Genomic DNA, 15,122 nt, shown 5'->3' on the forward strand with positions numbered 1-15,122 from the left:
GACAAAAATTCTTTAAACTAGTTTAAAAAAAAAAAAAAGTAAATATACACTGAAACTAAGTGTACCATATGTATGGTTATATCTATCAAAATAATAACTGATACTAGTATTGTTAGTCAATTGTGTCACAGACATTTTAGCAATCATAATCTACATTTTAACCTCAGATTACAATGTCAAAGCTACAGCTTCTACCAGCCATTTTTTATCTGTATTTATTTCCAGCTACATTCAGTTTCATGTCTATCCTCAATTTGTTTATCTGGTATTCAGGTATGAGTACTATTCTATTCTGAGGTAAGATGCAATCCTTTGAAGTTTGATTATATACCAAAATTCTTTCCCTACTGACATTCACGAGGGTTAAATCCCACCAGGATCTGACAGTACTGGGTGGTCACCAGGCAAGAACTGACCAAACACGAGGTAAACGTCAATGATGTGACAACCAGTGAAACAACATATGTACATACATACATACATACATCACACACGCACACACAAACAAACAAACATACATGTGAGTTTTGCCATCAATCAACAATATTATACTCCTAAATAATTAACATAAATACCCTTCAATATTGAATTCACTTAAGCCTTGGAAACCCCCAGAAAAAAAAATGTTTTAATACAAAACAGGATACATATCCCATTCTCTGCTGAATCAATCCACTTGAGTAAATCCTCATCAGAATAACTGACAGTCTGACATCTACAAGTGTCTTCTCTGACATAGAGAAAGATCTGCTCTGCATACTGGTCTCATTCTTTTCACTGTCAAAGCCGAACCCCCAACGTTACCCAAATCACAAGCAAACTTGAGTCAGTTTGTTTGTTTGTTTGTATGGTGTTTTTATGTTGCATGGAACCAGTGGTTATTCAGCAACGGGACCAATGGCTTTACGTGACTTCCGAACCACGTCGAGAGTGAACTTCTATCACCAGAAATATACATCTCTCACTCCTCAATGGAATGGCAAACTTGAGTCAGTTCATTTAAAATTACAGTAAAATCTTCTTTTAAAGTACTCCAGTGTATACAACTTTGCATCATATAAAGAAAATAAGACTGTAACAAATCATTTCAATAGAACACAAACTGAAACCAATATATTTTTGTCTATGCTTAATATGATGAACTCAAAAGGATGAGCTATAAATATATTCTAAGGTTTCACCAAAAATAAAAAAAATACAGTATAACTTTCATCATTGCTAAATGTGACCTCAGAAAAAAATACCATCATAAAAGAGATGAAAAAATATCATTATCATTTACAGTAACCCCAAGCTTATATAAGCTAATCCTCTATCAAATACTGTACACTGAAAACTTCCAAACTTGAAACACAGTGTGGAGCAGTTTCAACAGATAATTCTGAGAAATATTATAAACTAATAAAAATGAGGAAAAAGACCAAGGAAATCTGTCAGGGATGAACTAAAAAAAATACTTACCAACTTTATAATTTTGATAAGCATCCAGTTGTTAGTAGATGTTGTCATAAGTTTAAAGAAAATTGGTGCAAGACTGAGATAATTCTTTGGGTTTTTCCTAGCGAGCTCACAAATGACATTCACTGCTGCAGACTGAACACCAGGGTCGGGATCCTCCAGTTTTTCTTTTAGCCGAGGAAATGCCGGCCTCAGTGCTTCTGGGAACTTCAAAAAGATCTTGTAGAGAAGCAGCACAGCTTTCTTTCGCAGGTAAGGTTTGGTTGAAGTGAGCTGCAAAGAACAGCATATGTAAGTATCTGATAAAGCCCTAAAAATTATTCAAAACCAATTCAGCAGTACTTCTTCCTACTTCTTAAAAGCTATTCTGCCTTATTATGCAACCATGTTAGGTTAGTATAAGTTCTTTTTATGAGCTGCCATGCAGTGAACCTTTTACTATTTCTTTACCTCTATATTCCAAATTTCAGACCTTAATTTACAACCAAATCATTCTTGATGGCTTTACAGGAACAAAAAATCTCTTAGTAGTTTGGTTCATCTCTATAATAATCACTTAGAAAAATCTTTTATGTCAAATGTACTTCTAATTCTAACAAAATCCTGAAAAACGAGGAAAGTTTTAATTCAACATCTTCATCAAACACATTTCCCTTATAACTATCCTATCTCTCACAACACACATTTAATTAAAACATTCCAACATTTTCCAGTCTCTTACTGTAATTAAACTACTCAAATGCCAAACTACTAATATTTCCTTTATTACTCTTACTCATTTTCTGTCACCTCTGATAAAATAAATTATGTACTAGCTAAACTTACCTTTGGAAAATTCATTACTGCTATTGCAATTAAACGTCATTTAGATTACCTTTCCCTAAGCAACTTACCAACTTTACTTTTAATACCATCAAAATTTCCCCACTCATGGTAGATTAATTAAAGCTCCCGACTAAACCTTCAAGTTGCTATTGCTTTAAACTGTGTTAATAAGGTTATCTCATTAGTTTGAATGATGTATTCTGTTAATCCTTGTGAGAAGGTCTCATTTTGATTTCTCATCTCATTTATGTTTTGTTATGCCATTTCCTGTATTGTGTGTACTGACACTAGTGATGTTACGTGTACCCTGATATGCTAGTTGTGTGCTTATAGTTCTGCCTTATTATTTGATCTCTTTTACTAAAGAAGGGGGATGTTAAGTGAAACTTGTAAAAGTAAGATATGTATGAGACATGTAAAGTATGATATCTATGAATCATTGTACAAAAGTAGTATCAGTCAGGTATCTATTGAAAATCCGTGGACTCACACTCCACTGTGTGTATAGAATAAAGTCTTGTGTCAAGATGTGACTTTTCAATCTTAATAGGTGCCCACATATGATTATTAACAGGCTGGGAAATGAACAAAAAGTACAAGGAAATTCATTTGTTTTTCTTTTTGCAGAAATCCCTTTCATACTAAATCATCCACTCTTATGCTGATGTCATCAAAATGTTGCAAAGTACACATCACTTCCAAAACTCACATAAAACAGTAAACAATAAAGGTCTGCTCCTTACCAAAGTCATGACATCATTGGCTAGATCTCTTGCAAGGTCTCCACTGATGAAACATGCTAGGCCTGTAAGCGCAGTTCCGGCATCATACATGTTATGACTGTTCAGGTCCTTCCGAATCATGTTTGTTGTCAGCATCAACACCTGTATCATGAGAAGAATAATTTCAATAAAAAAAATCTAAAACCAATATCGACCGATAAGAAAAAGATATTCCATGATACAATCTAAAGCATTTATCTGATAAGAAATGGTTTTATGCAAACCAGTTGAAATGTAGCCTTCTATTCATGATTTTCAATGATTCCCAAAGTTTTCTCATGGGTGATATGAGAAACTATTCTATTCAACCCACACACTGAAAGGATGACAATAGCGAGCAGGTTCTGTGTACTAGAAATTAGCTTTACTGTATGTCGCTTTAGGGCCGTGATGTATTTGATGTGTGCTGAAGTTGAAAGTATAATAACCTATGAAAATTGTTGTGGGATAAAAATGCTTTGCGTATTCAACTGTAAAATAATGAAATAGGAATATATCATTATTACTATTGCTTGTTGCACCATTCTTCATAACTACGGTACTGCAGCAATCATGTTTTAAAAATTTAGCAAAGTAGTAAGCCTGTACATTCCAAATTTAAGTCATTACAGATCAAATATGGTAATAGTTCTGAAAAATGCAAATATAACTAGAACAAACCTCAGTGTCTTGATGGAAGCACTGCGACGCTGATAAATAGCCAATTCTCTTATAAGTGAATTTTGACGAACTCATCACTTCTATGATGTTGAACCCTGCCCAGCTGATGTCATAGCCAAGCATTTGTAACTGCAAATAAAAAATATATAATTAAAATATCAAAAACAAATGAAACATCAGTAAAACATTACTTTAACAAAAATTTAAGCAATAAGATAAGAGGTTCTGAGTAGTACATCAGTTTGAATGAGTTGAAAATTTCATTAAATAATCAAAGCACCTTCACTCTTAAATACAATACTATATTATGTACATCCAGACTACTGAACAAATATGGCAATAAATAACACTACAATAAAAGTGATAAACTTGTAATTGACTTCAATGAAGTAACAAGGAATCTAAAAATATCAAAATTCTAAAGCAAAACTTCACTTTTAAATGCTTTTTCCACCACAATTACTTAAAAATAGGCATTACCTCTGAAATAAATTGTAATGATCACTTACATAGGTGAGTTTGGCAACAGCATTTGCCTTGACAGCCAGGTTGTCTTGGCGTAACTCTGTCTTTATTTCTTCCATACATTGTGCTATGTATTTGGCCTGAAAAGAAGAGAGGTGGTCAGTCACACACAAATACTTCTCACCCTTTTGCCTTTTCGGTTCTCTCAGTAACACATCTCTACAATAAAATATATATTTTAATAAAAATAATCAATTTTTAATAATTTCATGTTACATTTTTTTTGAAAGGACAAGCATTTACCATATCAAGATAACCAACTTTAAAAAACTACCTAACTTCAGTCAGTAACATTAGCTACAATAACAAGGGTCAATGATACCAAAAATATACCAGTAAGATCATTTTTTTTTTTTTCAAGTTACAGCCACCCAATAAAAATAGATCATACTTTTTTTTTTAGAACAGCTCCTTCTATAAACTTATAAATATGTACCACTATAGTGAAAGTTTACTTCTCTGAGCACTCTGAAGGAGAGGTAACTGTCAATAAAGGAAAGGACAGATCCTAATATACACTGATTCTCACCCCCCCCCCTCTCAAAGAAAGGTACAGTAATGACTATATAGGAAGACTTCCTGGCACTAATCAATGGAAAATGATCACTCACTTCATGTACAAGGGATCATGGTCAATACCACTTAACAATAACCACTCACTGAAGACAGATCTTTAGAAAGAAAAAACTTTATATGAAACCAGTTTATAATTAACTAAATTTTTCCCATATTCCTGCATGACTCTCGTTACACTAGAGGTAGAATTGCATCTTCTCAAAATACGAATTAACTATAAATCTAAAGTGTACTTGACAAATGTATATTTCATTTCTGTGAGCAATTTCAGTTTATTTGATTTCCAGCTCTAGATAACAATTAGCAAATTAAATCTAAATTAATCAAATTAAATAAACGGCAGTTATCAAAACCTACACAGTAGTATATGCTAACAAGAATATCAAGGATTATACATACATATTACAATTCAGTTACAAGAATATGTCCTTTATCACAATTAGGTTACATAAAAAAAAAAAAATTTCTATTGACATGTTACAATTCAGTTACAAGAACATATCTATTGCTATATTTCCATTCAGTTGCAAGAACAATTTTAGTTGTCTTCTGATGTATAAATTTAAAAAACACATCTACTCCTCTCCAGTGCTTATGTACCCAAAACGGAGTGTCAATGTCACTTTCATTATACAATAAGATATCCCTTGAAACTCGACAAGAGCCAAGCTTGAGTACAATTTATGATTATGGTAAAACTAACAAAAGTATACCAACTATTCTGTAACTGAGAAACCAGTACCGGGTATAAAAGCATATACTACTACTAATGTACTTCTTGAACAACCTCCACTTGACTAATCAAATACCCAGTACATTGTACATCAGACCCATATATAAATCTTCCCCAACCACATAAAAGAAATCTATCACAAGAAAAGCATCAATAATCCCTCTCTTGTGGGTTTGTTCATTACAACATTGGTAATGGTTCTGTCTGGTCTTAGGCATTTTCTGGAAATGAACATGAGATACAAGATTGAGTTAGAATAGGACTCTGTATTGGGATAGCTAAAATATCAAATTAATATCTACTCTACAGTATTTTTAATGGTTTATTTAGTGAAGACTTAAATGCAAATAGACAAACAATTCCACAGATTAGAGGTCACCAAAGAGCCAATGCCTCAACATGATTCTTTTACAACAGTCCTGTGAAATTTTATACATTTCCTATGAATACATTTGTCACTAAAATATGATTTTCAGGTTGTTTTTTTAAGCATTTCTTGCAATTTTGACATTGATTTCCACTGAAATTGATTCAGTGACCATTATTCTTCCCCCCCAAAACATCCAACATCATGGAGGGTGCACAATGGGATCTAGGAGTTTTGGTCTGAAATAGTACCAATTCAAAAGTGGGAATGGCAACTTTGGGGTCACATCCTAACCTAGGGCACTGGATCCTTCCTGACATGGGGTGGGGATGATTAATTCACCCCAATCTAGCCTAACCCAACTTCATTTAGTATCTTCATCTGAATGTTCACTGCAGTTTGTTCTCACTATCTACAATTCTCTGAAATGAGTACGGTAGTTTCACTCATGATTTTCTCAGCCAACAAGAAACTTTAGACACTGAAAACAATCAGATCAACATATTCCGAGATCCTAAAATTCTATAATAGTAGCTACACCCTAGCAGACAAAAAATAAAAAAGAATGATGTGAACAGTTAATTAAAGAAACAATCTGTCCAGGAGTTTGTCAGCGGCTAATGTAAATAAGCTGTTACGAAGGTAGCAGGTAGCACTGACTGAATTACTACGTGAAAATTATTAAATAAGCACAGTGCCATATGTAAACATATCTTATCTTTCTTGTATCTTCCACATGCACATTAAAACTTTTCATTTGTGAATTACCACACCAAAGTGAAGTTGGTACCTGTGACTTTCAACTTATAATCATGGAAAATGAAGTTTTTATGATAAAACAAAGTTTAATGTATACTTACCTGGCAGGTATATATATAGCTATATTCTCTGTTCCACCTGGCAGAAATTTTCAAAACTCGCGGCAATCGCTAGTAACCTATTAGTAGTTCAGGCAACCACCACCCCGTTACCGTGGCGCTAGCGCTAGGAACCGTTCCCAATTGGGCCAGATTTTCTCTGAACCCTGTCCCCTGAGGGGAGGCGGGTGGGAATTAAATTATATATACCTGCCAGGTAAGTATACATTAAACTTTGTTTTATCATAAAAACTTCATTTTAATGTATGACACTTACCTGGCAGGTATATATATAGCTGATTGACACATTTGGAGGTGGGTCAAGGACAGCAACATTCTTAGAGTATAAAAATATTATTAAAATATTATTAAAACTCCAGGTTCCTTACCTGCTAAGGTAGCTGACTTCATAGGTCCTGCCTCTAAGCCTGCTTAAACCTTAGTAGCTCTCAACAAGGAAGTGTCCTGTATGTTGAAGAAGCTAAGACTGGAACTGACAACTGGACGTGACCAATGTGTTGACAGATCCTTACAGCCCTCTTATGCCACGGCATTCAAGCTAGTAACAGATCATTTACCTGAACTACACACACACCATCACCAGATAATACTAACACGACTGAGAAAAGTACCGCACCCTTTCTCAGACGACCAATAAACACAAACACCATCACCTAATAAAATCAACTAGCTTAAAAGAAGGTTATGGGGTAGTAACTCCTTTGCCCAATACTGTACCCGACGTATGGACCTAGCGTCTGACAATTATCGAAGGTTGTCTGAACGTCCCTAAGATAATGAGATGCAAATATTGAATTAGTTCTCCAATATGTGGATTCAATAATTTCCTTGAGGGCTAAATTCTTTTTAAAAGCTAATGAAGTCGCCATTGCCCTGACTTCATGAGCCTTCACTTTCAAAATACCAAAGCTCTGCTCTTCACACAACATATGAGCCTCTTTAATTAACTCTCTCATGAAGAAGGCTAGAGCGTTCTTCGTCATGGGTCTAGTGGGGTCTTTAACTGAACACCACAGAGCATCAGACTTCCCTCTGATAACTCTTGTTCTTTCTATATAACATCGCAACACTCTCACTGGGCAGAGAACTCTTTCTTGCTCGTTACCGACCAATTCAGCTAGACCCAAAACTTCAAAGGATCTTGGCCAAGGATTAGCTGGATCCTCATTCTTGGCCAAGAAACCTTCTTGGAATGAACACACTGCATTGCCGTGTCTCCATCCCACCTTCTTCGATATGGCCTGAAGCTCACTAACTCTTTTAGCAGTTGCCAATGCTACTAAAAAGATAGTCTTCTTAGCAAGATCTCTCAGAGAGGATTCCTCTAACGGTTCGAATTTGCTAGAAGTTAAATACTTCAAGACCACATCCAGGTTCCAAGCAGGTGGCCTGCCTTCTGATTGTTTCTTCGTCCCAAACGACCTAATCAGATCTCTCAGATCTAAGTTATTCGAGATGTCTAGATCCCTGTGTCTAAACACTGAGGTTAGCATACTCTTATAACCTTTGATTGTCGAAACTGACAAGTGTAAATCCTTCCTCAAGTAAAGAAGGAAATCTGCGATTTGGGTCACAGAGGTACTGGATGAAGACACTTTCTTGTTCTTACACCACTTCCGGAAATTGTCCCACTTCGACTGATACACCGTGATTGTGGAGGTTCTTCTGGCTCTAGCCACTGCACTGGCCACCTCTCTAGAATATCCCCTCGCTCTGACCAGACGTTCGATAGTCTGAACGCAGTCAGACCCAGAGCGAGGGTATTCTTGTGAAACCTGTCGAAGTGGGGTTGTCTGAGTAAATCTACTCTTAGAGGAAGAGTCCTTGGCGTATCTACTGTCCATTCCAGTACCTCTGTGAACCAACTTTGGGCCGGCCAAAACGGGGCTATTAAGGTCATCCTCGTTCCTTTGCTCTCCCTGAACTTCTTCATCACTTTCCCCAGCACCTTGAACGGAGGAAAAGCGTACAGATCTAAGTTTGACCAATCCATCAGGAATGCATCTACCGCCACTGCTTCCTGGTCTGGAATCGGAGAGCAATATGTTGGTAACCTTTTTGTTCTGGCTGTCGCAAACAGATCCACTACCGGACGGCCCCACAACTTCCACAGGCTCTGGCAAACCTCCATGTGCAACGTCCACTCCGTCGAGAGAAGTTGCTCTCTTCTGCTCAACAGGTCCGCAGTCACGTTCTTCTCTCCTTGTATAAACCTGGTGAGTATCACGACCTTTTCCTCTTCTGCCCAAAGCAGAATTTCTTTTGCCAGATTGTAAAGGGGAAAAGAATGAGTTCCCCCTTGTTTTCGAATATATGCCAGAGCCGTGGTGTTGTCCGAGTTGACCTGCACTGTCTTGTTTCGAATCAACTCTCTGAAGTGCTTCAAAGCCAAGAAAATTGCCAACAGTTCCTTCCTGTTTATGTGCCACTTTGTTTCGTCCTTGTTCCAAAGTCCCGACACCTCTTGAGGGCCTAATGTCGCTCCCCAACCCACGTCCGACGCGTCGGAAAACAAGACGAGGTCTGGGTTCTTCTGCTGAAGCGACATCCCTCTTGCTAACCTGCCTGGAGTTAGCCACCACTTTAATTCCTCCTTTACTTCGGCCGGAATTAGAAACTGGAAGGAATCCGGTTGCAATTTTCTTGGCCATGAATCCTTCAGGAAAAACTGAAGAGGTCTCATGTGCAGTCTTCCTAAAGAAATGAACCTCTCTAGCGAAGAGAGTGTGCCCAGTAGACTCATCCACTCTCTTGCAGAGCACCGGTCTTTCTTTAGAAAGTCCTGCACCTTCTGACTGCATTGGGCTTGCCTTTCGGGGGACGGAAAAGCCCGAAAAGTCACTGCCGATATCTGAATCCCCAAATAAACTATCTGTTGTTGGGGCTCCAAATGGGATTTTCCCATATTCACTACCAGACCTAGGTCTTTTGCTAAGTCCAATGTTTGACTCACGTCCTCCAGACATTGACTTCTTGACTGGGATCTTATCAACCAGTTTTTTTTTTTTTGTCGTCCAGATACAAAGACCCACTCTGATCCCTCTTAAATGTAACCATCTCGCCACATTGGACATCATCCTCGTGAACACTTGAGGGGCTGTGCAAAGGCCGAAGCATAGGGCCTTGAACTGAAAGACCCTGTCCTGAATCACAAACCTTAGATACTTCCTGCTTCCTGGATGAATCGGAATATGAAAGTATGCGTCTTGTAAGTCCAGAGTCGCCATCCAGTCCCCTGGACGTACCGCTGCCAGTACTGAATCGTTCGTCTCCATAGTGAACTTGGTCTTTTCTACGAAAAGATTCAGTTGACTTACGTCCAGCACTGGCCTCCAACCTCCCGAGGACTTTGCAACCAGGAACAGACGGTTGTAAAATCCCGGAGATTCGTGATCCAGAACAGGTTCTATTGCTCCTTTCTCTAGCATGGAAGCTACTTGCTCCCACAGAGCCGCTTTCTTCTCTAAATCGTTGTAATTTGCCCCGAGGGCTCTCGGAGATGTTGCGAGAGGAGGTCTTTTCAAGAAAGGAATCTTGTATCCTTCCCGAGCTACGTTGACAGCCCAGGGATCTGCCTTCATTTCTTGCCAAACTTCCCAAAAACCTTGAAGTCTGGCTCCCACTGTCGTCTGGAGGACTGAGTTCTCATTCTTTAGAGGGGGTCTTGGCTCCTCTTTTCGCGGGTACTCTCTTACCCCTAAAGGCGGGTCGAGCGAATGTTCTTCCTCGAAAGGGCTGTTGCGACGGTCTAGTATCCTTTGGCGTCTTCTTCACCAACTTGGTTGGTAAGAACTTCTTAACTGAAGACGAAAGAAGATCTTGAGTGGCTTTCTGCGAAAGGGATAGCGCTATATCCCTAATCACCTCTGAAGGAAACAGCTGTTTCGAAAGGGGCGAGAACAGTAACTCCGATTTCTGAGAGTTAGAAACTCCTTTTGAGGCGAACGAACACAACAGCGATCTCTTCTTAAGCACTCCTGCTGTGAATAACGAAGCCAGCTCATTCGTTCCGTCTCTAAGAGCCTTATCCATGCAGGACATAATGCTCTTAGCTGTTTCTAAGTCCTGCGAATCCTCTTCTCCTAGGGAATTCGCTAGCGCTCCCAAAGACCAATCCAAGAAATTGAAGACTTCGAAAGTCCTAAAAATCCCTTTAAATAGATGGTCAAATTCCGAAGACGTCCACCAGACCTTGGCCGACTGTAACGCCTGTCTGCGTGAGCTGTCTACTATACTGGAGAAGTCCCCCTGGGAGGAGGCAGGTACTCCCAGGCCTAGACTTTCTCCAGTAGCGTACCATACTCCTGATTTAGAAGCTAACTTAGCTGGAGGAAAAACAAAAGAGTATTTTCCCGCTTCTTTCTTCTCCTTCATCCAGTCATTCACCCGTTGAAGGGCCTTCTTCGCCGAAATTGACCTCGTCATTTTCAGGAAAGAGGACTTCTTTGGAGTCCTAGTCTTGGAAAACTGTGATAAGGGGGATAACGGAGCTGTCGGTTTAAATTCCCCCTCAAAAACAGCAATAAGACGTGAAGTCAGAACCTTATAATCTGAAGAAGGTTCCGTATTCTTTTCTTCAATTACTTCCAACTCTTCTTCTGCTGAAGAAATGTCTTCTAAGTCGTCGTCGTATTGACGCTTCGTTGACGGACTAGCGTCCTGCCGCCTGCGTCCTGCGGCTACCGAGGCATCGGCGTCCTGCCGCCTCTCGATGTCGTGCCGCCTGCGTCCTGCGGCTACCGAGGCGTCGGCGTCCTGCCGCCTCTCGATGTCCTGCCGCCTGCGTCCTGCGTCCATCGTAGAAACGCCTGCTTCCTGTCGCCTGCGTCCTGCGTCCACCATTGGTCCCGCGTCCTGACGTTTGCGTCCTGCTTCTTCGGAAACTATTTTCCTCCTAGCGCCAGTTCGCCCTGCGTCCTCGGCGAACGCGTCCTTGTCTTCCCTTTTAGAAGACTTAATGGGAAGGAAATCGTCCTTACGCCTCGAAGATGGTTGTTCAGTAGCATCCCAAGACTTCACCAGTACTGCCAACTTGGACTGCATTTCCCGTAAGAAATGCTTAGTACTATCCTCCTGCATGGTAGACGACGAAGGATGAGGAATACGAGCTGGACTGCGACCTAACGGAGAGCGATCCTGTACTCTACCCGACGGAGAAATACGAGGGGAAGATACATAAGAAGATGGAGGCGATTCTCCCATGGAAATACCATGCCGAGACGGACGTATATCACCAGTGCGTCCTGCGTCCTCTCTAGTACGAAAAATCCTTTTCCTCTTGATCGGGACTGCGTCCCCGTCTTCCGAGGATGACAACACCTCAGGACTACTCCAAGCCTCACTGCCTTGCGCCTGTCTCTCGAGAGCCGTTGACGTCCTGAACGTCCTCTTGAGTGGGCGAGACACCACTGCATACCGACGTTCTCGCTCGGAAGTCGAACCTTCCGAGGACGCACACTTCCCAGTTACGCCTTTTCTGCGGCGAACTGCAACAGCCTGGGAACTTGCAACAGGACTGTTCGAAGGGACGCCTGACCGTGACAAAACCTCTCTCGCCTCCCTTCGACTGTCGACATGCCTTCTCCCTTGGGTCTGGGAGCTTGACAGAGGTCTAGGTCTAGGAGCACGAGAGAGACGATCAGACGCCCCCTCCACTACACTTTCACTGACATCGAAAGCACTAACTTTATCTGTGAGTCGCTGTATCTGGTCGCCCATGGACGCAAGGGCAGCGAACACTTTTACAATATTTGTATCGTTCGTCTCCTCCGATACAGCAGCGGGCGCAGGAGATACCTGGGGAGAAGGAACTACCAATTCTACATTAGAAGGAGCTGGAGAGGAAATACAATCACTCCTTTTACTCGAAGAATTTGACTTCTCACTACGAGAAACAGATCTCCTTACACGATCTTTCTCAAGTCTCTCAACATATTTCATAAAGACCTTCCATTCCTTCTCTGATAAATTCTCACATTCAATGCATCTATTCTCCCAAGTACACACATTCTCCCTACACTTCTTACAAACGGTATGAGGGTCGACCGAAGCTTTCGGCAATCTTACCTTACACCCCTCTTTTACACACACTCTAAACATACTTCCAGAGTCAGACATCTTAAAGAACAATCCAAAGCGAATGCCAAGCTAACGTTTCCGAGTACAATACCAAAATCCAAGATCAGTCAGCAACGAGAATGAAAATTCTAGCAGGGAACCACCAACAATGTTGCCGGTTCGGCTGGCAGAGAAAATCTGGCCCAATTGGGAACGGTTCCTAGCGCTAGCGCCACGGTAACGGGGTGGTGGTTGCCTGAACTACTAATAGGTTACTAGCAATTGCCGCGAGTTTTGAAAATTTCTGCCAGGTGGAACAGAGAATATAGCTATATATATACCTGCCAGGTAAGTGTCATACATTAAAGTACATTTTAGAAAGTTTTCCGATATCTTATTTCAACATCAAAACTGTCTTAATTATGACTTACTGACGCAACACTATGAAGAGCTCTTCAAAACAAACAGCCTAATGTCCTGCTCTATGCATAATTTTTTTTCAATTAGCTTACAACAAGTATTGTTTATGAGTAACAATTGCTCTCTAAATATTTTTTTAAATTGATTGACACACTTACTTTCACGTGTTACCTGAAAGGTGGCTGTAGTGTTATTCATAAAATTTTGGCTTAATTTAGTAATAGACTGGCCCCTCTAAACCATTTATGCCTAATGTTGTATTATCAGTGTCAACAATGATTTAAAAATGTAGCTTTTAAATATGGTAGGCTAGTATACAACAATGGCACTAAATATGTTGTCTCTAAAATCATTGGAGTGTCCTGCAAAATACTAAGCTATGAGAAGACTAACATCTGATTGTAATTACAAAGCAGCAATTTCAATTGAAAAATAGTCTCTCTCAGGCAGTGGTTTATGTGATTTTTATCAATTTTATGCTATATGTATTCATTTTCGTTGGAAGTGCTTGGTTCAACCATCAGAAGTCTTTTACTTTATGTAACAAAAATAATGACGAGACCAACATGGGAGAAGCCGCGGCCAAACAATTCATTTAGATGTGGCAACAAAGACGAAGACAAGTAAAGAACCTCAACATATTTTCTATTGTTAATACGAAGTTTTTGGTCAGGTCAAGTAAAGGGAAGTCCAGTTGGACTTAGATAATGACAGATATCCTGGATCACATTAGGTGATGGGGGGTGTTAGGGGCAGGGGGGGGGGGGGGGGGGGATTTGCAATTCATAAGCAAGTGGCCTATAATTTTCAGATAAAAGAAATGCCACTGGCTAACACGCCTAGGCCATTATTCGACCACTGGTGGTAGGATAATTGGGTATTTCTAAGTATCAAGTACTTACTCAGTTCTACCGCTAATTGTTTAGAGATTTTAACTTGAAATTCAATGGGAAGCCTTGCCTTTGAGAAACAACTTACTGAATTTGCCTTTTTTGTATGATCCCTACTTCAAGATGGAGTTGGTTAGGGCAAGGATAGTAGTTAATTTAACTTTTAAAATACAAATCGGCTTGGAAAAACATTTATATAATAAATTACGAAACGGTAATTCTAAGCCCTCATTCCGCGGTAAAGTAGACTATGGCAGTTGACGTTTTCCTATGTTATTTTACTTACTGAACAAGAATTTAAAGTAATATTTATTCGGACGACTGTAATTAACACCCAGGGGCCAGTACTAAACACGGCAAAATACATTGAATCCCCCAATCCATAGTGGATGCCGTATCCGCGGTTACGTTCCTTGCAGTCCATGTGGAACTATTCTTTAGAATTACCCTGCAAGAAACTTAACCGCCGATACGACATCCACTGACAATTGGGGCGTCCTATGTATTTCGCTGTGTTTAGTACTGGCCCCTAGGTGTTAATTACAGTCGTCCGAATAAATATTACTTTAAATTCTTATTCAGTAAGTAAAATAATGTAGGAAAATGTCAACTGCCATAGTCTACTTTACTGCGGTATGAGGGCTTCGAATTACCTTCGAAACATACTCAAAAATCGGCTTGGATCTGCCTCGAGTCTAGCCTACCTAGGTATACACTTACTACATCTAACGACTTCAGTCAAATTTTAAGTACTAGCTGTAATAGGCTAGCTAAGTATTTCAGTTGCTGTACCTATTGCTTAAAAAATGCAAAAGCAAATAGCTTCATAAAATACTGGTTATGATCTACCTATAATAACATATACCTATAAAAGATTAAATATGATAAATATTCTTGGTATGGTGAGAATTCTCATAGGTACTACCTAGGTAAATAGACTTCCATCACATC

General features: G+C 39.6%; 1 protein-coding gene across 1 annotated transcript in view; it reads right to left on the reverse strand.

Moving 5' to 3' along the window:
• The window catches only part of LOC135209623 (AP-3 complex subunit delta-1-like), a 145,601-nt gene that overhangs the window by 129,885 nt on the left and 594 nt on the right, over nucleotides 1-15,122 (reverse strand). The window contains 4 exon segments of the mRNA XM_064242330.1: nucleotides 1,462-1,731; nucleotides 3,027-3,167; nucleotides 3,726-3,854; nucleotides 4,235-4,330. Coding sequence (XP_064098400.1) covers nucleotides 1,462-1,731; nucleotides 3,027-3,167; nucleotides 3,726-3,854; nucleotides 4,235-4,330 — 636 coding nt within the window.

The sequence above is a fragment of the Macrobrachium nipponense genome, chromosome 38, assembly GCF_015104395.2.
Source record: "Macrobrachium nipponense isolate FS-2020 chromosome 38, ASM1510439v2, whole genome shotgun sequence".
Taxonomy (NCBI): Eukaryota; Metazoa; Arthropoda; class Malacostraca; order Decapoda; family Palaemonidae; genus Macrobrachium; species Macrobrachium nipponense.